The 24,308-nt window shown below is 47.7% G+C and overlaps 1 protein-coding gene across 19 annotated transcripts in view; it reads left to right on the forward strand.

Annotated features, from left to right (window-relative positions):
- robo2 (roundabout, axon guidance receptor, homolog 2 (Drosophila)) overlaps nt 1–24,308 on the forward strand; it is a 182,239-nt gene that overhangs the window by 67,477 nt on the left and 90,454 nt on the right. For all 19 annotated transcript variants that reach the window (XM_057049547.1, XM_057049556.1, XM_057049546.1 and 16 more), the window contains exon 2: nt 5,125–5,451. In XM_057049547.1, coding sequence (XP_056905527.1) covers nt 5,125–5,451 — 327 coding nt within the window. The remainder of the gene's footprint in view (nt 1–5,124; nt 5,452–24,308) is intronic.

Consider the following 24,308-nt stretch of genomic DNA (forward strand, 5'->3'; position numbering starts at 1 on the left):
GGGTGGAATTCAAACAGCGTCGGGCCCATCGCGCACCTGCGATGGTGGAATAGTCGGTGCCTCTGTATGCAGGTGGGAGTGGGAGGAGCAAGGCAAATGAAGCGGCCGTGGCCTTCACCTGTCTCACACACCTGCGCTCACCCCACCGGGCCCCTCGACACGTCTCCAGTAGTCCCACCTCCAGAAAATGAGTTACTCTGCCAACGGCGGGAGGAGGAAGGGGGAGTTTAGACAGACTGACAGTTGTGTGTTACATAATCCCTGATGAGTAGACGATAATGGACGACCCTTATTGATCAACGGGAGATACCAGTGCGAACGTACGAACTTCCCATGTGCAAGGTGGATTAGTTATTAGCAGCTGTCATGAGCAGAGCCGAGCTGCACAGAAAGAGACATCCCATCGTCTTATCATCTTCATGGTGCGGCGCCTTGTTTGAGGATGCGTCCCGCAAACTCGGGTCACCGTTGGCGTGCGTGCAATGGTTGCACCTGAACTTCTCGTCCCTCCGGCGTCTTCAAGACGAGGTCAGGCCCGCTGATAAAACATGCATGAGCTGTCTTTCTGCGCGGGGATGGACGGGGGGAGCGTGACAGCGGACCGCACATCCGTCACAGGGAGAGGCAGCCCAGCACCGCTCTAACTCCGATCACCGCGGAGGAACCAATGAATTAACTGCTTCGTTCCACCATCTGCATCCGTGGACGCTTCTGATCGTGCAGCCATGACGGCGCCAAGCCAGTTTCATTGAAAATAATGAAGAAACCCTCACCCCTATTGACTTAACCCCTATAGATAATGGCTTCTGCAGAGTCGTTAGAGACATTTTTTTCATAATTTGGTCAAAGCTTGAGTAATATTAGAATTTAAAACTCCTTGCACTTGCTGGAAACCCATTAAACCCCAGTCAAGCTCAATTCAAGCTTTGTAACCATTGCTGCAACTGGTGAGAAACCACCAGCACAGGTCTAGACCAGTCTCACATACAGGATGGTGGTGATTTCTCAGGAGGGACACTCACAGTGTGTCATTTAGAGGTCAGGAAATGTGTGTGTGTGTGTGTGTGTGTGTGTGTGTGTGGTGTGTGTGTGTGTGTATGTGTCATTCACAACAATCAAGTCAATTGTTTTCTAAATTTGAGTGAATGTATGTAGCCAGATTGGGTGAATAAGTCCTCCATCCACTTGCATTGATGACTTTTAATCTTGTTGCCAGAGCAGAACAGGTGTCACATGGGCTAGAAATGTAATCTCTCTCTCTCGACTCCGTGTTTTGTCCCTTAACCACCAACAGTGAGCAGTGAGGGCCATTTCATTACCTGGCTCTGCTTTCTGAGCCTGTCAGTTACTTTTTGGTTGTACTTCTTTTTCTTTGTGTGGGGCCAAGAGACCACAAAGGTGGCTGGATGTGGGGGCTGTCTTTTAACGACAGGCAGCACACCAGTTCTCCACTCATCCTTCAAACCAGTGCGTCATGGTTACCAGATGGTCTTCCCCTCCTCATGTATTTATTTTGGTTTGTTCAATCTACTGTGGTGGGTAATGATGTAAGTAAAAAAATCCAAACCATCCCAATGCTTGAGGGTGAAGCAGCTGATGCTATTTGGTGCTGTAAAATGTTGTAAAATACACAAAACTCTGAATTTTTACTGTTATGACAACTGAACTGAATTGAAAGGCAGACAAAAGATCTTCTTCTCGGAAGGATTTGATGGAAAACACAGAAGGCTGAAGATGGTGGGGGCGTGCAGAGAGCGGCATGCATGAAAGCACTGGCCTTGGAAATCATTTTATCTGTATTATATGCAGTTTAATGCCTCAAATAGTGTCCCAGCAGCTAGGAATGGTGGTTGTTGCATTATTCAGTAAAAATCCAGCAGCACCTTCATCTTTTTCTCCAACCTCAGCCTCATACTTGGTTATGGATACCGATAAAACAATGAAGAGCAAATAAATGGAAAATATAGATGGATAAGTCATTGAAATGCAAGCCATGTAAATCAGTTGTGTTGTATATGAGTCCTCTGTAATAATATTCTGTTTCCCACAGTCTATTTATGTATTCCAAGTGCATGCAATGGAGAGGGCAAATACACAGATGCAGAGTCAATACGACCCCGACACACCACTGCCTGAAATACACCAACTGGAATTCGATCTGATGTTGGAGGCAAGCAGAGATTCAGTGAAATGTTGAGAGTGGCCCCTAAAGTTACCCCTCTGTTTGCTTTCAGAATATAGATTGCAACCCGAGCGGCAGAGTGTCACTGAGGTGGAACGGAGCTCATCGTATTAGCTCGCCAGCAAGCTCACGGGCTAGCTCAGGTCGTGTCGCTTGTAACTTATGATGCAATTAAAGAATACACTTACCGGTAAACACGCCTTTATTTCACAGCACTAAACCACCCAAAAAGACAGCCGGAACCATAAAAAATGGATAGAATAAAAAGAAAATAAACAATAAATCAAGTAGCTGTCCAGTAGAGATTGTGCTTCCTCCGATCATGAACTTATTAGACTGGAGTCCCCGTGTCGTAGACTGCAAACAGCAGGAACCCACACTGGGAAAAGACCAGCAGAACCCAGTTTGGCAACAAGGCACAGAGTAGATGTGATGGGGACTCTGGTGTCAATTAATTTAAAGCTATGACCCCTGGGTAGCCGCTTCAACAGCAGCTATGGCCCAGCACTGAGATTACCCCCAACTGGGCTCTTACCAGCATGTTTGGGGGGGGGAAAGGAAGCATTTCTGGTCACGCCACTTCACCGCATCCTCCAAGCTGAATGTCTGGTGTCTGGGGTGTAGGGAGGGGGCTCCTGGGCTGTGAAGCCACTGACAGCCCACTGTAAAGAAGATGAATCTTGTGTGCCGAGCGGGCCGCTTGCGAGTGTCACAGCGGGTCACTGCAAAGGCAAGGATGGCTGGTAACGCCGTTCTACCGCCGCCATCGCCACCATCCCCCTCAAGCCCCCGCTGCTCCCTCCCATTTCCTTTTGATGACATGACGGATATAACTCTGTCATCCTCACAGCGAGGGCAGGCTGTAACAGGACAAGGAGCAAGTGAAGGAGACAGGAGATAGAGTGGGAGGTCGAGGGGAAGCTGAAAAAGCATTCGGAAATATAGATTTTAGAAGGGGGCGCTGTTGATGGGATGCATAATTCATTCCGTCTGAAATTTCTTTGAGGTTTTCTGTTCCTTTTCCCCTCTTTATTTATTCATCACTCTGTAGCGAGGTGCCTGTGCGGAGCTCCAAAGATTCCGGAAGACAACGCCCACCTTAACTCCCTGCCGCGGCAAATGTAAAGACGCTCGTAGTTTCTATTCTTGATCTTTTTGAGTAAAACTTTTCGCCTCCTTGTCTGGTTGCCACTGGTTACCTGTGATAAGCACTCGTCTGTTTGCGGGATAATGAGACCCTCTTTGGGGACCGCTCCTCCCTCCCCCTCATGGTGTGGATATTGATTTGGCTGGCAGGGTGGGATTTCTCCAGGGAGCCAATAAAAATAATTACCAAAAAAATCATCAAAGGCCCGACCTTCTGTTGCACAGACAAATACATATGTGACAAAGATAAGAGAAAAGACCCCCCCCCCCACCTTCGTGTGTGGTCAGGGCGTACTAGTGGAGAGATTGCACTGAAAGCTGAAATGAAATTTGTTCCAGAAAAGGGAATCTGTAGCAGAAAAGGAAAAGAATCAACTCTAGTCCCAGTGATCCCTCTTTGATTTCCTTGTTTGTTTCTGAGCTTGTTGATTTGTTCCTGGTTTTTCTCCAGGAGCCGATGACTGGACAACAGCCGTGAAAAGTAACGGGGTGTTATTGCAAACTAGGAAAGGGAGGTGGGGGGGGGGGGTGTTGGCTTTTGATTGGAACACGTGCCCTGAGACCTGGTGAAGTGCACTCACCTCAACTCAGAGAGCACTTGATTGCACAGCACCAATGATCGCATTAAAAGGGCAACAGAAAGCCTATTTGTTGGAACAAGAGTGAGAGAGAGGGTCCTGCGGAAACCTGGAAATGGGCTCGGGGCTTGTTCTGCCAAATGGACAGTAAGGATGTAGGCACCTCATACGGGCTGGTCCTTCTCTGGTAAATTGTGGAGGCATCTACTGATTGAAGCAGATGGAGACTCGAGGTTTACGTCGTTAGATGGCAGTAGATTGGAATACAAATTGGATTCAAGGAAATTAGAGTGGTATAAATCGAAATGTCCTGGTGGTTTAAGTCATGCTCATGCGGGCTGGCCTTGGTCAGAAGCCACCGAGGGGGTCTGTGGATTACGAGGGAAACAGATGCTCCAGTGAGATAAGAATAAATGTGCTTTTGAGATGGGAGTCCCCCTGTTTATCTTTTATCTTGCTTTCCATTTGTCAGTGTCACTCTGTTAATTACTGCCTCATTTATTTAGTCACCCCAGTACGAAGGGGTGTCAAACATGTCGCTCTGCCGATACGCTAAATGGAAAAATGGCTTTTTTCCAGGCGGACATTACCTTTTACAAATACCATCAGCAGCATGCTCTGGTTTAGTTGCTCTTCAGCTTCCAGCGTGATTGTGATTAGATCTTGCACTCCCAGGAGCAGCTTGTAGCGACCCCTTCGACAACAACCCCCTGTTTGTGGCCCCATTTAGAGCAAGACACCAGGCCTGATCACTAATCAATGACAAGGAAATGGAAGGAATTATCCCAAATTAGGAGCAGAGAGAACAGGCAGCCTCCTGTTCATGGGTCAATATGCTTCTGTTTGATGCCTGATCCCCAAGAAGACAAATGGAGGTGCCGAGCACACGTGTACGTGCACTCCCGAGTCTTTGAAGTGGAGTTTGTGCTGATGAGGGGGTTTCTAAATGTGTCTGTCCTTTGGTTGCGCCATTCTTCGGTTGCAGAACATCTGCATATGTGGCTATGCTGAACGATGGACCACTGTGTTTCTTTTATGGCTGAATTAGCCCTTCATTGAGCACCCAGGTCTATGGGTCCTTAGGGACAGTCTTTCATACAACATTCACATTTCTGGGTTTTTGAGGGTTCACAAGGATGATTAAAAAGGCCATTCCTCATTCTCTCCTCTTGGCTCCTACTCTATATTGAGCAAGCTCTTGTCTTCTGTTCCCTCCAGGATCCCGTCTGCGCCAGGAGGACTTCCCACCCCGGATTGTGGAGCATCCCTCCGACCTGATCGTCTCCAAAGGCGAGCCCGCCACCCTCAACTGCAAAGCAGAGGGGCGGCCGACCCCGACGGTGGAGTGGTACAAAGATGGCGAGCGGGTGGAGACCGACCGGGACAACCCTCGCTCCCAACGCATGCTGTTACCCAGCGGCTCGCTTTTCTTCCTCCGGATCGTTCACGGGAGGCGGAGCAAACCGGACGATGGAGCTTACGTCTGCGTGGCCCGAAACTACCTGGGCGAAGCCGTCAGCCGTAACGCATCCTTACAAGTAGCCTGTAAGTCAAGACTTGTGTCTTTTTCATTTATTTCCCGTTCCCCTGGTTTTTCTCTTGCAGTGATGAATAGACTGGATTCATATCCATCAAAATACACTTGAGACATTTAATTTAACAACTATCCTGCATTTCAACATAAACATTTGGCGATCTCGAGGAAGATTGGAGTAAGTTGTGGGAGAGTCCCACGACGGCACGGCAGACACGGGCGTCTCTGGGGCGGCGCGGGATGATCAAAGTCCTGATGGACACTTGACACATGCTATCCGAGCCCAACCTGAGCTGCAGATCAGGTTACCTTTGAAGATGAGATGCCTCCCCAGCAGGATCAGGCTGGGCTTCCTGTTGAGCACCTCCTACACAGATAGGTTGGAGTTGAAAGCCTCCATCTGCTTCTGGTTTCATTACTGGTGGGACTTTGAGGAGGAACTGATTTCATCTGATTTCATCATTTAGGAGAGTGATTCATAGTTTTGAATGGAATCCAAATATCGTCTTCTCCCTCACACAGTAATTCTAAAGTGAATTCACAATTAATGATTTTATTGCATATTTTTGACAGACATAAAAATATAATTAAACAGCTCTCAGTGAGGGTTGACGTCTGCCTCGCCATCCCAAGGGTCTTCCAGCAACCCTCAGGTGCTAACTGGCACGACAGCAGCTTGATCTATTGATTGCTGTAAGAGGTTCTCTCCAGTCTGAATCATTGATCATGAAACATTGATGAAGTCTCTGGAATATTTTCCCTTTTACACTCTTTTATTTTTAGTGCTCTTTTTCTTATCATTTAGCACTTAGCACCTTTGTCTTAGCATTTAGCCTGCAGTTCTGTGCTGGTCTTTGGGTGACAAACCACTCCCTCGCTTACTGTACCGGTACTTGTTTCCTGTCATTGATATGCCTGCATTCACACTTCTCTTCAGTCTTGTCACATTGGAGACCCGATTACCTCCAGAATATTAGCTGTTAGATTATATCCATTCTTAGCACAATTCAGGTAAAAGAAAATGATCCATAGAAGTGGGAAAAGGAGAAAATGTACTGTTACTGCATTATTTGAACACATTAATGATGCTTTGCAACTTTAATGAGAAGTAATCAGACAGGCAGAATGGGAAGGTCTCCTTGGTGTTTTGCAGGATTGTGCCTGGACTAATAATGTGATTGGCCATTGGCAGCTCAAAGGGGCTTTATCATGTTTTTGCATTGTGTTAGCCTGTCTTTTCTCTTGCTCTCTCGCTCTCTGTCAGTCTCTGATTTACATTATTATCCCCACACAACTTACAATATAAAAATAGTTTACATAAAAATTTTGCAAAAAAAAAAGGTCAAAAAAGAGAAAGTGGGTCGCATCATTCTTGATGCGTTGTGAGCTTTCTCAGCCTTCTTTTCCAGATGGGTTTAGGAGGGGGGAGCGAACGGGGGTGGGGGTGCTAAATCCTCTGCATTGGCTTACAGCAGTGATTAGCTTTATCAGGTCCTGACATCCGTCCAGTGATTGTAAAGCCATAGCTAATCGCACAAGAAAAAGCAGCATTTAAATCTATAGCTGTGTTGAACTCCGTTTGTGTTCATGATATGGATCACCAAACACCCCCCCATTCCCCTCCATATTGAACACTCCACCACCACCTCTATTCACAAATGGTTGAGCAGGACCCTGGTGAGATAATTGAATTGCGGCTCTGAAACAAATTGGACTCGGTGTCTGCAGAACTGAGCATTGCTGGACATCAAGCTGGGCTGGAAAGGTGGAGAGGAGAGGAAGAGTGGGAAGAGGCCTCTGAGGGGGCTGCAGCTACATTATTAATAAGGACCAGTCGACGGGACGTGTGTGGTTGTGGTGCTTAGTCTTCCGAATGTGTCAACGAGAAATGCTGCGTGGTCAAAACACATTGTTCTCGAATGAGCGGCTAATTCAGGGTCATTTCCTGTGCTTGAAAAGTTTTGTTCTGTCATCCCTGTGATCTTGTTCCACCTCCCATGCTCTTTAAAATGGACTGCCAGTCACTTCCCCTGCATAAATAAGCTGCATAGAAGACGTGCCCCCTTTTCTCTTTATGGGATAAACTAGGTCAATGAGCAGCTTCATAAATCATTGTGAAGCTTGTGTCAGAAATGTTAGCTCCATTCAGTGCTGAATAAATTGCTCATACCGCAGATCAGGACATGAAAGTGTGACAGGGCACACTTGCTAGCATCGCGAGGAAAATGCTAATTAGCCCCATCAGAAGCCCATTCTGCTCTCCTAATCAGATGGACGTACAAATTTTAGGAATGATTACACTGTGAGAAAGGGAAGTTGTGGATGGATCTAAATGCCTTAATTCTTTCAAAATATTTAGCTTTTAGCTTGGACCTGCAGAAGCTGTCTTGTCTTCCTCATGTTGTGTGTGTGTTCCTCCAAGGTGCGTAGGTGTAGAAATGCATAATGTGCCCAGTGTGCAACCTTTAAAAATGCTAAACAGATGTCTTTGGTTCTCTCTAAATGCTGCTCGGACTCAGATTGAACAAAAAAGGTCCTTTGATATCATCTAGTGTACTGCTTATGCAATTAAGTGAATCGTTAGGTAGCATTTGGTGCTCGTACAACATGGTAATTAGCAGGAAAAGAGAGTTGGGAAAGGTGTGAGGGGGTGAGAGAGGAGGAGGGTACCAAGCTGTTCCTGTTGTGTCCAGCATGAAGGAAGGCTAATAAAGGGACTGCCAGGAGGAGCTGGCCAGGTGGGAAGTCAGGTGAGCTGCCCTGCGGAGGGTTTCAAAAGCTCATCTGGGCTCATGATTACATTCCAGAAATGAGGAATCAGAGGGAGAATGCATTTATCCAGACAGACATGCACGCTCGAACACAAACATCTGCCCTGGAACTCATCAGATCTCCGATGTTCGGGCATGATCTGCGCTGCAGTCCTTGAGAAATAATGAGGAGTAATTAAAGAAGCTGCAACAAAGCAACCATTTTGAATTGCGAGCTATTAAGAAGCAGATCCAAACATTAAGGATAGAACACGTGAGAGGTTCATACAAAGTTGAGAGTACAGTCAGGCAGTCAAGTCTTATTTTGTCCTTATTATCTATTTAAAACAGCATGTTTTCATCATCAACAGGCAGAATGATGGGGGGGGGGGGGGTAATCTAGCAGGTGATGTAATGATTAGACAGTCTTTCTGAGAATTCCATATTTGTTTAGAAGCCTGCAAGTGGTGCACAATCTACATGGAATATCCTCATGCGTCACCACCGTTTGCACTGTTGCCATGGAGAAACACAAGCCAGAGGCAAGAGGTGTTTTTCAAATCCTTTTGTCATCGGGTTTAGGAACAAAGTATCTTATGATACGCACGTCCTTATATAATAGCTGCTGATAACATCTTCTCCAATGTGAAACTGAATTCCTACGTGTTGCCTGATTTGGTCGCACCTCTGATTACGTCTGTCTTGAATTGTTTTCTCCATGAGGTGCGAATCATTAACCAATGACGTTATCGTGTTCCGGGAAGAAAAAATAAAATAAGCGGCCGTGAGACAAAAGAGCCCACACAGCAATATGTGAATCCCCCTGAAAAAATAAATCTCCCTCAACACTTGCAGCGATCTAGAATTGTCAGATGGCCCAGTCTGAGTCGAAGCGGGCGCTGCCCTGCCAGGGAAGAAACGGGGAGACAATAAAGGTGTTAGAAATACATTTTAGCGATAAACTGTGACAGAGGAAAGCCCTGTGAATCAAAGTGTGGGCTCTGTGTGTGCTGCCGGAGATCCTGACCTTGCTAAAGAAGTGTTATTTATTTGTATCCCCCCACGCACGCACACACGCACAGTCCTCAGCAGCCTGGTACATCTGTATAAAGATGGTTCTCATTCATCAGGATCAGATGGGCACACTAAATGAGCAGCTCCTGACACCAGCCGGCTCCTCCCGCCCTGCACGGAGAGCAAATGGAAAGGAACAGAAATTCAGAAAACCCCTCTCAGGGATATAAATCATCGAGTACCAGCGCTGACCTTTCAGTGTCACACACACAAACTGTTCCCACGTACGTGATATGTACTGAGGCTGCACTTTTACCGTCCCCAGCGGCTTCCGCGTTCCAGCTTTGACCTCCCCAGCTTCCAGGGGAAATAGAACGCCCGTGTTACCTCCAGGCCTGCAAGGGAAGCACGTTGGGCGCTGAAAATGAGAAACACGCCGCGCCGCGCCCACATCAACTCTACGAAATGACAGCATTGAGGGTGTGGAGGAAGAAGCAAAGACGGAAGTTTCGAATGACCTTTCAGCAGCTTTCCCCGCCCTTTTCTCCGGCTCTTTTCCCCATTTTTTTCCCCGGTGCGCCGCCGTGTCACCCTTCAGTTCATAAACCGCCTTAAACATGAGCGTCGCCATCCGTCACCGCTAGCATGGCCCGTCACCTCGGGAGTGAGCCATCAAGCGGAGGACACCGGAGCAATCACTTCTTACGCCCATTAGCGCCCGGCAAGATGAAGCACCCGCCGCGGCAGGTTTTGTTGTGTTTCCTTCATACACCCGACTCCCAGTCCTTTACTCGCCGCCTCCGTCACCCACTGTGGCGACACCGTTATTGATGGCCGCTCTGACGAGAGCTGGGCCGTGGCTCTGTTGGGGCTCCATGCCTCCTCCCTCACCAAGACTCCATTAGCATTGGAAGAAGCTATTTCAACCTGTTTCAGGAATCCTCTGGTGCTTCTTTGTCTTTTAGTTCACAACGGCGGAGGTAGACAGCTGAGTGTGGATTATTAAAACCTGACTGCGGGCTGGTTATTGATCAGCCTTTAACCAGAGAAATGCTCCGGGGCTCCTGCATTTCGGTGGGCTTGTACTCTGCTCTGTCCTTTAAAATTGACTTGTGGCTGTAATTTAGTTTGCCCTTTTCATTTTCCTGCTGATCAAAGTACCCCCGACAACATGATGCTATTTATCAGTCCGTTAACCAGTTGCACGGTGCATGGAATGCTCGACGGGGGGGAGGGGGTGTGTGGGAGGGGGTGGGGGGGGGGGGTTCCACTTTAGTTCTCTGTTAAGTTGTTGTGCAGGCGTGATGTCATTTAGATAACTTCTGGATGTCTGACTCTATTTGCTGTCAAGGCGATGGGACAAGTGAGTGATAATATAAATCCATCACTGTGGCCCTGACTGAAATCCCTGTAGACTGATGCGTTTTGGGGGGGGGTCTTTCCGTTGAGTCCAGCCAGGATTGGATCCCCTGACCCCTGGAGAACCTTTAGCCTTCTGCTATCCACCCCAGATCTCTGTCAAACCATAATTCTTTAACCCAGTGCTCCCCTCTGATGACTGTGTCCCCGTAGCGACTGACCTTCGCCACCCACCTTCCTCTACCTCTCTCTTTCTCTCTCTCACTCTCTCCGACCCTTTGAGACGGGCTGCGATGGTAATCCATCATCCAGAGGTTGCGAGGAGGGTGACACGGTGGACGGCTGAAGTTCATGCACCAGCTGATATGGGTTTGAATCGAATGTCGCTGAAATTGATTCACCCTCTGGCGTTTGTAATGGTGTGTTACTTCTGCTCTGCTGTTCCTGATCCAAACGGCCATTATTTCCTTGGTTACTCTCGCAAACATCCTTAAATGCACATTCATTTGCACTTTTGTGCAGCAGGGTGCACAATGCTGTTGTGGGTTTGATCTGGTCTTTGGGTCAAGACTCGCCAGACCGGTGATTCAGTCTGTTTGCTCTGGGTCATGACTGTCATGCAGCAGCCCTGATGGATGTGTGTCGCTGGGCGCAGTTATGCAGACTTACACAGGATACGTGCTTGCACAAGAGCACGAGCGCACACAAAACCGCTTAAGGTGAACGCTTTCCAGGCCGGTTTTTGTGCTTGTGCAAACACTAAGGTACGCTGGAGACACCCAGTTTCTGCGTCATTAGATTCATAACAGAACTGGGATGTAAACTAGGACCTGAGATCCAAAAAGGGCCTCAAAGGGATTTAAGAACATATAGTTTATTATTTAGGGATATAGGAACTATACACACTTCTGCATGCTTTGACTTCATATCTTTATATTGTCATCATTGTCTTGGCCGCGGGCCTGTGGGTCCGGATGTGTTCTGACTTGGCGATTCCTTGATGGCACAGACAGATATTGTGTTTGGCTTGGGTTCTATTTGCTGCAAGGGACACTTATTAGCCACCAGAGCCCTCAACAGCTGCAGACTGAAGCTGAAACCCGATCAGCCGGTCCCTGCGCTCTCCATCGCTCTGCCTCTCCCACCCTCTGTCACTCTCTACCCTCCTTTTCACTCCCTTTTTTTCATTTCCTGCTGTTTGAAAGTGACACTGGAGCGCTTCGGTCGCTTTTCAAAAGTGAATGTGGACAATATCAGATGTTGAACAGTGCGTTTTCTGAGCCAGCTGTGGTTCCGATCCATTTTGCAGTATGACCTTTACACGACCACACCGCTTCTTCCATCGCCCACGTCGGCGGAGGAAGCTGGGTGGCCGCTGTGACTGGTTCGGGATGACCTTGAGCGACGGCGAGTTAATGGCGTACGATTTCAAAGTGTGCCCAGCGCGCCGTTAGACTGCAGTGGGAACGGTCCCGGGGTGGGCCGGGGTGAAGGTGGGGACAGGGAGGTTCGATGTTTTTCAATCAGCGGCCGCCGCTTCGCGACGGGAGCTGTCACATCTACTCTGTTGTGATGGAAACATTGCGGGTTCTCGGCCCCAGCACCCCGCAAAGACGCGCAATGTCGTAGAAGAAAACTGGCCGCCTTAGTGATGTGTAATGCAGCGTGACCAGGTGCAGTGAAATGACATCACATGGCGAATGAGACCGGGAGCTGTGGTATGTGAGGCCACCTGCTTCTGCAGCTGAGAGGATGATTAGCAGCCAGCTGGGCTGATTGTTAACCAGCCAGACATGCATCCAGCCAAGAGGACAGACAGACCAAGATACTGACAGACAGTGCCAGATATGAGCCTGCACGTTTGTTGGCACCGGAGCATCCAGACAGGCTCGCCCAGACCACTTAAGCACTAGCGTGGCCAAAGGCCAACGGAATAGAAATCAGAATGTCCCATTGAAATGCTAAACACAGCCTTTAACACATATAGCTGCTCGCGATCGTGCTCAAACCTCAGCAAAATGTTTTTTTTTTTTTAATGGAACATCACCTGTAGCAACAGCTTTGTTAAAACATGGTTAGCGCATTTCACATTATCAGTTTTGCTACACGAGCTAAAATCCAATAACAGCACAACAATACTGTAACGGCCCCTGCCAGAAATAGCAGTGAATCATATACGGCATGGCGGTAATTGGTGTGATTTGTCCTCGATCTCGAAAACATCTTCCTGTTCCACAAGAAGTGAAATTTAACAAGCCTGGATGATCGCGAGGGTGGGGAGTGAGGTACTACTGATTGTGCTCGTTTGACCGATCTTTAAAATCCATTAATTCTTTCTTGTTCCGTGTGCAAATTAAGCAGCCACACAATAGCGAACAGGCACAGAAGCGCAAAGATGTCTGGAAACCAGGCTCAAGATGGGCACATATGTCCATGCAAATAACCCCCGTATAACACACACCAAACTCCCCGTCTGTGGCCCAAGTTGAATGATGAAAGCTTACAGCTTAAATGCCACAGCCAGGGGAGAAAATGTACTCCATGGTACCGTGCCGCAATATCGTTGAAAAGACCTTAATTGGCCGGCATACGCCATGGCCACACATTAGCTATGAAATTTACATGTTAGCTTTTTTCCATCTTTCTTTTATGGGTCCCTGTGGTTTTTTACATGGTGCCGATGCATAAGTTTAAGCTCTGAAAACGTCATAAATGGCTACTTCACAGATTATAAAAGCACACTGAGCAGAATGTCTGTGTAATTACTCAGTTGTTTCTTTCATTTGATGTATTATTACTTCGACTGCCTGTTTTTGGCAGTTCAATTTCCTGTCTCTCGCTTACCACTCTAATGTTAACAATTTGTCCCGTTAATCCAGCTCTGTTTATTACTGTACATGATTTTGATGGCCTGACCTTTGGCCACCTTTGGAAGTGGCCTCTGACTGACCAGGAATTGACCATCATGTGACCCCCATGTGCTTCAAACCAGAGCTAGAAATGGGTCCATTTGGAGGTCTGGAGAGCATCTCTAACACACGGCGCTAACGTAGTTACCCTTGTGTTATTGGTAGAGCTATGAATGCAGGAGTAGTCCCGGAAGGCCGTGTCAGAGGACGGCAGGCAGATAATTTGGTTATACGTGAAAAGATATGAGCATCTGCTATCTTATTGCTTCTTGTTGTGCTCAGATTCTAATGTTATATCCTTAAAATCGTCACCAGATGTTGATCTTGCCCACTCTCTGACCCGGTAAACCCAGACTTGTGCCGACTGTAAACCTCCTATGCTGATATATTTTATCGTCTTACGACAAAAGGCTTTTCCTGCTTTACAACGCTAAACCTTGCACAATCCTTCTACATTTGCTAGGAGCTAAACCTGATTTGTGCCCCCCCCACCCCCCCACACACGCCACATCTCAGCTCTAAATTGCTGCTTCCAACTGCCTGTAGATGATAACAATTTCAACCCGGAAGCCTCCCGCCCCCTCCTCCCCTCTGTGAGAAATCAAATACCAGCCTCATGACAGACTGCTGATGGCATTAGCACAATTGCTCACAAAGCCTTATAAGTAACTTGACTTAACAAAAGATGCTGTTGAGTGCCGAAGACAGCAAAGCAATTTAAAGGGCTGGGATGTATAATTTACCTCAGAATCACGTCAACGTTGATTGTCACAAATATTCTCGGACCTTCAGTTACACCCGCATGTGCTCCCCCCTCCCCCGCGCGCCTCGCGACACCTCTCGCCGCTGCATCCACGTGTCAGCAGTACCACCCTCGCTCCTCTGTCCTCTCACGCACAGCAGGGGGATGGTTGGCCCACGACTGTGGCATCATTAACTTTCCTGAGTGGCAGACGTTAGACGTGTGGCGAGCTGTCCCCCCCCCCCCCCCGCTGAGTGTCCCTCAACCCCCATCACTCCTTCCTGTCAACCTCCGTCTCTTGCATCTTCCCTCCCGAGCAGGGATCCGCAGATTTCGTACACTTGATGCTCAGTCGAGGGTGAATGACAGGACACCTTAAAAGGCGCATGCCTAATTTCGGCATCGTCAATGTGCCGCGAGGTTTTTAATATTTATGTGCGCAATTTGTATAATATAATTGTGTCTGTGTGTGTGGTGGCTGAGGAAGATGGTGTTTATTAACGATGTCAGGAGTATTTGCTGTTACCAGCGATGTGGCACGTGGTGCTGAGCTCCCTGTGGTGCTTAAGGGCCCGTCTCATTAATCACAAGCTTCGCGTCTGAGCCCTGACAAGCCACAACCTGGTGGCCTACCACCTCCTCCCAAGGATGACTCTGCGCCATTATCTCCTCACGGGAACAAAGCAACACGACAATGACAGCTGCCGCTGGTCACTTTAACCCCCCCCCCCCCCTCCTCCTCCGCCGAGCTTTTTGGGCTTTCTCCCGTCTTGGGTTCAGAAGTTTTGATCCGCCGGGGCAAAGGTCAGAGGATTTGCCAGGTTGACGACGTCAGATGTCAGGAGAGTTAGCCGAGCGCGACGGGGGCCGGGCGGAGAACACGGAACAGAAAAAAATGGGATGGAGGGAGGAAGGAGGTGTTTTAGAGTCACGAATCCTATTTCCATATTTCTTGGAATGGGTAGGTGTCTCGATCTGGCCGTGGTACGGTCATATTTGAGCTTCTGTGGCTAGAGAATGGTGGGATTCCTGGGGCCCAAATCAGGATTGCACCGAGGGGTGCTGGGGCTCAGAGCGATGCCATGATCTAGATGTGTCATGAGCATGTAGCTGAGCTGTCACTTGTCTCTAATTGGCTTAGATCAGCCTGGGAGAGGCGCAAAGCTCACTGACCCACCCTCTTTCTCTCTCTTTCACTGCTCTTATTATCGTTTGTTCTGCTAAGCTAAGACAATGGTCCCCACAACGATTTGGAGGAATTCCTTCTATATCTTTCTCTTTTTTCTGAAAACATGTCCTGCTACGTTTGAGAATCCACCAAGGATCTGTTAGAAGAGTGACAAAAGATGCAACAGGCAGGCTGACCTAATCCTGATCGGAGACCTGATTGATCTGGGGCCCGGGGTCATGCTCAGGTCAATATGTGGACTGATGATGACACAGTTCATCTTAAGGGAATAAATGTGCCTCTGCGCTTTCACGTGCCATTGCACCTCGTATTAGTCTGAACAATTCGTATTAGTCATCTCCGCCATCGCCGTTGCACGCGCATCTTTTACCACCACGGCAATCAGTCAGCTTGTCTGAAACCTGACAGGGGTTCAGAGGCTGACCCCTCCCGTGTGCACCCCTGATGATGTTCTAATTGGATGGGGTGACCTTTCTTCACTGTAATTTTGAGGCATACTATGTCTGTGGTGGGGTGAGCACTGATTAAAAAGCACCGTGGGTGGGCTGATTGATGCGTGCCCCTGTTGGCGTGGTTGCCGACAGACAGTGACAGGTAGGGGGCAATAACATATGCGTCTGCAGCTGTGGAATGGGACCGGACACACAGACTGATAAATGGGACGTGGGCACGGCCAGACTAGTTGCTAGCTTCTGGCTGATCTTTGCACGGCCTATGAAAGTTCCTGCAGTCCAGACTGTGACACATTTTTATGTGGACGTTATTTACAAAATAGAAAAGAAACATTTTTGGTATGAATGCAGTCAACAACCTGTGTCTTTATTGCTGATTCCAGCTGTTATTTTGCTTAGACCACCACTTTTTTTTTATCATTCATGCATTTATCCATTTCAATAAAGCATTTACTTTAGTGTTTTTTGCAGCCAGAGAGGATTAAAGCGTGGTAAATGGGTTGTTTTTTGGTGCATTGACTGGCGGATCCTATTTTGACACCATATGAAGCTGGAACAAATTCCTGCATATTTATTTGGCCTGATCCAAGCAAGCCAAGCACTATCCCTACTTAATATTCCAGGGCGTGCTATCGGGAAAAGCCTTTTGGTGATGGCAAAAAGAGCCTCGTAGAGCCTTTGCAAGATTGCAACTAGAAAAAAAAATCAGTTGCCAGAAGCAATTTATTCCTTTGCAAATGAACATGAATGGATTCATTAATTTGATATCCTAGGGTTCTTTTCCAGCTGTATTTTACTTATTCACCAGTTAATGTGGAATGTTTTACTAAAACAAAGAAAATCTAAATTCAGCAACATAGTTTTCCACCATCTGTGGTGTTCACTGTACTCGTTAGTTTTTCCAAACCTGTTGAAGTCTGTATTGTAAAGTATCAAGACCCAGAGTCAATGCCTGTGAATAGGTTTGTGATGCCGCACACCTCGTGTTGTTATGTTCCAGCACAGTGTTTGTTCTTTGATTGTTAAAGCTCTGCAGCCCAGGATGGTGCATGTTTGTGTTCCACTGTAGTGGTGAGCTGGGAGGACGGCAGTCAACCGTGCTGCTTGAGAGCTGTGGGGAGCGGGCTAACGAGGTGTCCAGGCAGATGATGGCTTTGTCCTGCTGTCCATGAGAGGCGATGGCACAAAGAGCGTCCTGCGGAGTTCTGTCTGTTCTTTGTGTCTGTCCCGCACCTTCGGCTACAAAAGGAAGCCTTGCGAGGCAGCGCCGTGGCATCAGGTGGATGGGGCCCCTGCCTGTCCCCCCACCTCCCCCCACTCCTCCCCACTCTGCTCAGACTCGAGCCTTGGAAAGTAGTGAATTTGTATGAGTGCTTGGTTGGCCCGTGTCATGTTTTCAAAGCTTTGACAAATAAATGCCATTTTATTAGATCCCCTCTCCGCTTTTCTTCTCCAGTCTTGCTTTTCTCTTCTCTGTTTTACTGTCTCATTATGCTGAAGTGAATAATGATCTGGGCTGCAGACGGCTCTCCGTCATGCTTTTGCTGCTTGTATTTGTATTTTTCCCTCTCCTGTCTTTCTTGTTTTGTTCTTTGCTGTAATTTATGAACTTCTACACTCGAGTGGACTCTGTGCCCATTCAAAACCAGCACAGCCCCTGAGTTTGTCTTGGACTTTCTGGCTCCACAGGAGGCTTGCTAAGGCTCCTGCTAGTTAATGCCTCTGCAGGGGGCGAACAGGAAACATGGACACCTCTGTGGATCCTCTGCTCACTGGTGGGAGATGTTTGACACTTCTTTTTAAAAGGCCAAACTCATTTGTCTTGTTGTTTTGCGTCTCAAGGGGGGGGTGGGCAAAGAGTGAAAAGAAAGCGGAAAAACATGGTTTTCTTTCAGGAATCTAAACACGGTGTCATTATCTGGACAGAAGGCTTCTTGTGTTGTTGTGTCTCCCGATTCAGACTTTTCAGTTTGAGATTGCGAAGGGCAAATGCCAGTAAACTTGAAAGGTTTCTGTGAACGTTTCAGTGGAGCTGTTTGTTTACTTGTCAGTATCTTGAAAGGAAAAAAAGAAATTTAGTATTTTGTGAATCAGAGTGGCATCTCGGTTGCCCTGCCGAGTCAGCGTCACGGGCTGGGGATCCAAACTTAGACAGGCTCTCCCCCTCTATCAACAGACTCCGGCTCTACAAGTAATCCACGATGTTGGCATCAAACCTGCTTCCATATTGTTGCAGTAATCAGATTTAAAACAGAGGAAGATCCGGCCAGACAACCAAGAGAGAACCACAAAAAAGCGCAGAAAGGTTCAAGGACAGAATCCCAGTGGACAACAAATCCCTTTCTCTGAAATCTCATTGTTTGGAAACCATGAAACCGGATCCCTGTAACAAGCCCCTGATCAGTGGAGACTCGACCCAAAGGACTCAATTAGACCAGAACGGCCTTTCCTGACCAGGCCTTTATTTCACCTCCTTGTTTCCCCCCAGCATGCTGCTACCGGTGCAGCGGAGTCTAATGCCCCAGACTGGGATCTGGGACATGCAGCTCTCACGGTTCGGCATTAGCTGCTTTCATTAAGCGCTGAGGTTGCACACATGCATACGTTGCTTTTTTCAGTAAACCTGTGGCACTCCCCCGCAACTCGTATATTTACTTTAATTGGCAGTGAAACAGAGTCACCAGCAGAAAATAATCAAGCATCCAAAACATCCTGCAGTCGGAGGCAGTAATCCAGAATTTAATTCCAGTCATTTCATCCTCCCTCACTTATGATTAGAGTGAACGATGATAATTTCTTGATTATGTTTATTTATTTATTTATTTTTTTTTTGCACCTGCTTGTGAGCATGAGCCTCCTCGTTTTGGCTCAACAGAAGGTAGCATTGGTAGCTGCACAATTTGGCAATTTATAGCCTTTTTACGTGCTCTTGCACGTCGGGATGCAAAAAGGAACAGCTCAGATAGTATTACAGCAGTATTAAACATTTATTAAGCATTTCCACATCCACGTAACAGAGATCCACATCAGTAGTCGGGGCCACAGCTTTCATAACTTGTCGTCTATTGTCTGGAAATCCAATAGCGTATCAGAGGCTCACATTCAGCCTATGATTAAATCAATGGTTTGGATAATCCGCATTGCTTTCTTCACATCAAAGTCAATTAGACGTTCCTTTAAGAGGTGGAATTACTCGTTATAGATTTAATAAGTGACCTGGGCGGCTGCAGTCTGGGCAGAGCGTGGCCGAACGTCCATAGGGAAATGAGCTGCAGCTCATTGGTAATGACTTCTCCTTACACTTGATAATGTTTATTAATTGGTTAATAAAAAAAAAAAAGACCTTCTCCATATGCCTTCCACTTAAGCACCTTCTGTGTGCATTGGTGAACCCTGAAAATCCTTTTCTGCCTTAATCTGCAGCAGACACACCTGTTTAAGTTTGGTGCATGATTTCAATGGGATGGACAACATATTAATTTGATGAATTTGTGTTTCTGGGTGCGTAAATGCAAACGATCTGATGTGCTGAGGGTCGTGAAACGTGTAAAAAGCTAATTGGGGAAAAATATTCTAAAAAGCAACACATTTTATAGTACCCGAGGTGTCGGCACTGATCAGAAGGTCAATATGAAGGCCCTCTGGGCTGGACAGGCTGGAAAAACACAACATCGACAATGTGTCTCAGCACCTCTTGGAGCTGCCATCATTGGGTGAGTAATACTCTGTTTCTCCATAATTAATTAGTAAGCTTTCATCAGCAGGGCCATTTATTATTTTGGCATGTCAGGGATGGGGCGTGGTACGGCGGTTGCCTCTGGGGTGCCCACATCACCTTGCGGTGTGCAACAAAGCCCCCGCTATAATGCATCTGAAAGGGAACGCCACCATTTGTCTGCAGCACGGCCACACAAGCGAAAAATGGTGCTGCCGAGTCAAAGTTATTTTGTTGTTCCGCGGCCGAACGAGTAAGCTTTATTTAACTGTGCAACTAATTCATGCTTTAACTACTTTTAAGTGTGCATTACACCCCTCAATGGGACCGCCAAGAGTGCAGTTAAATGAAAGCAACCTTTTTCTGACTCTCTTAAGTTTGAAGTGCCAATATGCCCATAACATATTCCAATTACTCTGGTTGCTCACAGCCCTTGTGAATATCACAGAAGCTTGCTGCACTGCAAATCATTAATGTAAAACAGATGTTAGCTGCAGTCCCCGGTGCACCGGCAGTCATCTGCCGAAGTCTTTACCCCTGTAGCAACAGCTTAACCGCCGTGGCTTAGGCTGCCACGCCGCTTGTTTGGAGACGTGCACGCTTTCAACGCACAAACCCCGATTAGCGATGCCCACAGCATCACGTAGACATCTGCGTAATGGCTTGTGCTATAGAAATAGGATGAGCGGCAGACGGTTCGAAAGAGAGAAATATTGAATGGCCCTGGATGATGGATAAGAGCCGTTTGGAGATCAATTAAGCAACGACAGATTACAGCAGGAGACTCGGTGAACGAAATGGCAGAAACAAATGTGTCGCTGTTGTCTTGCTTTGTTTTTTATAATATTTCCAGGCAGGGAATATAGACAAAGCTCATGAGGATAAACAGCATAGCAGTGGGACTGATTCTCTACGTGTACTCACGATGGGGCACTAAGTGACTTGTGTGAAGTGCGTTTTTGATTGTCGCAGCTTCCCCACCGCAGCCCGCCGGTGTCTCCACCTCGCTGTCCGCAGCTCGATTTGGCTGCGCGGGAAAACAAGTCAACGAATTACTGGCGCGGCTCGCATCAAAGGGCTGCTGAGCGTTGCAGATTTGGGAGCCAACAGATGTGAGTAACAGCTGCCATGTTGAGTGTCAACCTTCTCGGCGCTGTCAGCTTCCATTTGCCCCGCTCGCGCGTAAATAACGTGTTGTCTTAATTCGTTTGCCCGCGCTCGGAACAGCCGGCGTGTAATGGATTCTAATATTAAACATGATCCGGTTCCAGTGTGCAATTAGTCTGTAGCTCCACCTATTAACACTTACATATTAATGGCGTCTCCCCGAGTTTGCTGAGTGATTGTTGTGGGCTTAATCATCGTTGGAGTGGCGCGCACCAATTGGCAGGCGTCCGCTGTGGAGGATCCATCAGTCCGCTTGCCAATGGAGACAGCGTGGAACTTCTGTGGGACCGTGGCCGAGCCTCCATCGCCATCCGTGGAGCAGCCCATCCTGATGCGCTGGCTCACGGGGGTGAGCACACAGACGGTCAGGCGGGGCTTGTTGCCAGGCTGGTCCTTGGCCTCCTCAGTGTGCAGTCTGTCTGCATGCGCTTATGTCCGCCTGGGGAGTGGGGGGGTGTGTGGAGAGACTGCTAAGTGGAAGTTGAGCGGATGTCGTAGGGGTGTGTCCGGCGAGTGTGAATGGCCGAGGGGTCGCTCTGTCCAGATGGGGGATGTAACGTTTGCTTGCTAAACAGATGTTTCAGGGGGTTTATGTTTGTCTAGGGGCGTGACGTGGCCGTTGAAGGGCAATCTTGGGAATACAGAGAGGACATGAGGTCGCTGGACTCGCGTCCCTAAAATGGTCGTGAACAGAAAGACAACTTTAGCTGTTGAAGGTTACCTACTGTTTTGAGTCGCAAAAGATTAGCACCTTGTCTGAATAGTTGTCGACATGAGCGCACGGAGACAAGGTGCGAGGAGGCGCATGATGTGGCCTGACCAAAAAAAATTGCGTGAAGATGACGCGAACCTGTTGTTGTCTGTCAGACAGCTCTTCTGTTCTGTTCTCTGTTGCAGCACAGACAGAGAGGAGAACTTTGGTGTTTTAGAAAGGCCGGAAATATCTGTCAGCTTTTGATCTGGACAGTCTAATCGTTTGGAGACACCAGAGGGAGACAAGAAAACCTCTCCGTCACTCATTAGCCTTCATCTTGCCACACTCTGGAGAGATATTTTGGTGTTTATTTGGAGCCCTTTTTCATATTTTCTGGGGTCCGGGAGCATGGATCTGGAGCTGTAATGACGCTCTTTGTGTGAGGATGTGAGTGCAGAGTGCAGACCAGGGCTGAATGGGAATGAGATGAATGCTTGGTGGAAATGAATTTCTAAAGGCCATGGTGCTTCATCATGGGCCCAGCTCTGCCCATCCCACTCTTGCCTGAACAACACCAGAATTATCACTCAGAGGGAGGAGAGAGAAGGATGGATACCTCCAGCTACTACACCCTGGGGACTCTGGGTACCCCCGGCTCCTCCCTGTCTCTTTCTCTTCTACACACATACGCATGGATGTGTGGCACACTCACACAGGTAGAGACCAGGAGTGAGTGTGTGTTTGGGGGCACTAATGGTGTGCTCCATTAATCATGAAATGATGAAGGCCATTACTTTTATTTAATTGGCAGGCTCTATCTCCAGCGTCTTTGTTGCGTGTCTTTTTAGACTGGCAGTATGCCTCTGTGCACCCTTTTAACGGGGAGAATGCGGACTGAGGGCCCCTCCACTCACACATCAGATACATCAAACAAGTGTCTGTGTCTGCTGACCTCCGATGGACTGAACATACATACAGGAAATGCACCTTTTTCTATTAACATCTATCTTTTTTCTATTAAATAGCACCTCAACTATTTTATCATCAGGGTTATAGAAGCAGAATTCTCCACTTGGAAACATCTGGTTCCCCCACAGTGGGGGCCATGCTGCTTTTATCTGAATTCCAATGGCCTGTTTTAGGTTTACACACGTTTTAGGCTAAAACAGTATTGCTACAACACATGACCTGCAGGACCAAGTGGTACCGTTTGCATTCATTTCTAATATAGTCATTGTCCTTATTGTCTTCTCTTTTTCTTCTTCTCTCTGATTGAACAGGAGAGCTAAAAGAAAAAACGGGACATGTAATGATGTGTACTTACAAAGGCTTATTTCACTTTGTAGTGGCTGTACACATGCCTGCCTGTTATTATAATGCACACTGCCTGTTCAGTGTGTAGCATGAGAGGCAGAATGCTGCAGTTGGCTTGTTTGTCTCTTTGAAGGCTGACGGAGGGCATGGCAATATTTACTGTGTGTGCCCCCCCACCCCCACCCCCTTTCTCCCTCTCTTCCTCTTCTCTCTGAGTCCCACCCTTCTAGGCTGGCGTTTGAGCTTCTCAGCCGGGGGATGTGTTTTGCACCAGTACATCTCTTCTCCTTCCCCCTTCTCCTCAATGCCTCCCCACCCCTCGTGAGCCCTCTACGGACACGGTGCACAGGGACACCCACTTCCTCATTAAAAAACCAACAGCCATTAATGTTAGATGAGGGCAAGAGGAGCTCAGAGGAGGGAGAGCGGGGAGAAAGAGGGAGGTGTTTTCCCCTTGATCGACTCCTAAGGATGCATGATGAATCCTCACAGACACACAGGCCAACATGCTGAGAAAAAGGGAGGAGATGAGACGCAGCAGACACCCCCCCCCCCCCCACCCCCACCCCCACCCCCCCGCGCTCAAAGACAGACAGTCAGAACCGGCCTGAATAAAATGGCCGCGACATCTCTTAGAAATACACAATTACTGGCACTGAGAGGGTAACAGACTGAGAAGGATTTACCCCAGGAAGGATGAAGAAGAATTTAATGATATATTTGTTTAAAAAGGGGGCTCGCCTCCTTCGCCATCTCCCTCACACGCAATGAGTACAGAGGCCGCTACTGCTCTCTGTTGATGGCCCGTTAATACTCAACATGGCCCTGCTGCCAGCCCTTAAATTGGTACGCTCCCTGGAGGGGAAGAAAAGTGATGGTGAGAGGAGAGGCAACACCCTCTCAGCCATTAATCTGATGTCAGAGTTATTGAACAGGTTCAGAGATTAAATCTAAGCAAACATGCAGACACACGCACGTGCACTTTAATCAACTAAGCATTTTTTTTGGAGGTCTGTCGTGTTGTGAATGGCTCTTCACACTCGCAACTGAACGAGTGGTCATTATCATCTGGGCGTCATTCAGTGTGATTTCTACTGTTCAGGTCTCCACCTATCTTGAATTAATCCCGTCGGTTTTGGGATTCGACCCCAGCCTCGCAGGGAATGTAGTCTGGAGCTCAACGGCACCGAGTTGCATCTGTCAGACTTGTTTAGATATTAACATGCTTTTTAGTTTATGTATGTCACTGAGCTTTTGCCTTTCTGTTACCATGAAGATTACCACTGAGGGCGTCTTGAGTCTTTTTGTGTGTGAGGAAATTGGGGTCATTGTTATTCCTCTACTTCTACAGAGAACCTCGAGGAAGAAGTTGAGATTACAGCCCAAAGCAACGTGGGTGGATGTTTCAAAAGCATGTGTGTAGATTATGCTGTCTTGATGTGCGCCTGTTCTACATATGTGTGCAAGCACCTTGTCTTTGCACACATTCATCCAGTGTCTGTGTGGTTTGCATAAAGAATTCCGCATGAAAAGGGAGGGCTTTGGCTGCCGAGCTCTTTCAGC

This window comes from Takifugu flavidus, chromosome 12 (assembly GCF_003711565.1).
Source record: "Takifugu flavidus isolate HTHZ2018 chromosome 12, ASM371156v2, whole genome shotgun sequence".
Classification (NCBI taxonomy): Eukaryota; Metazoa; Chordata; class Actinopteri; order Tetraodontiformes; family Tetraodontidae; genus Takifugu; species Takifugu flavidus.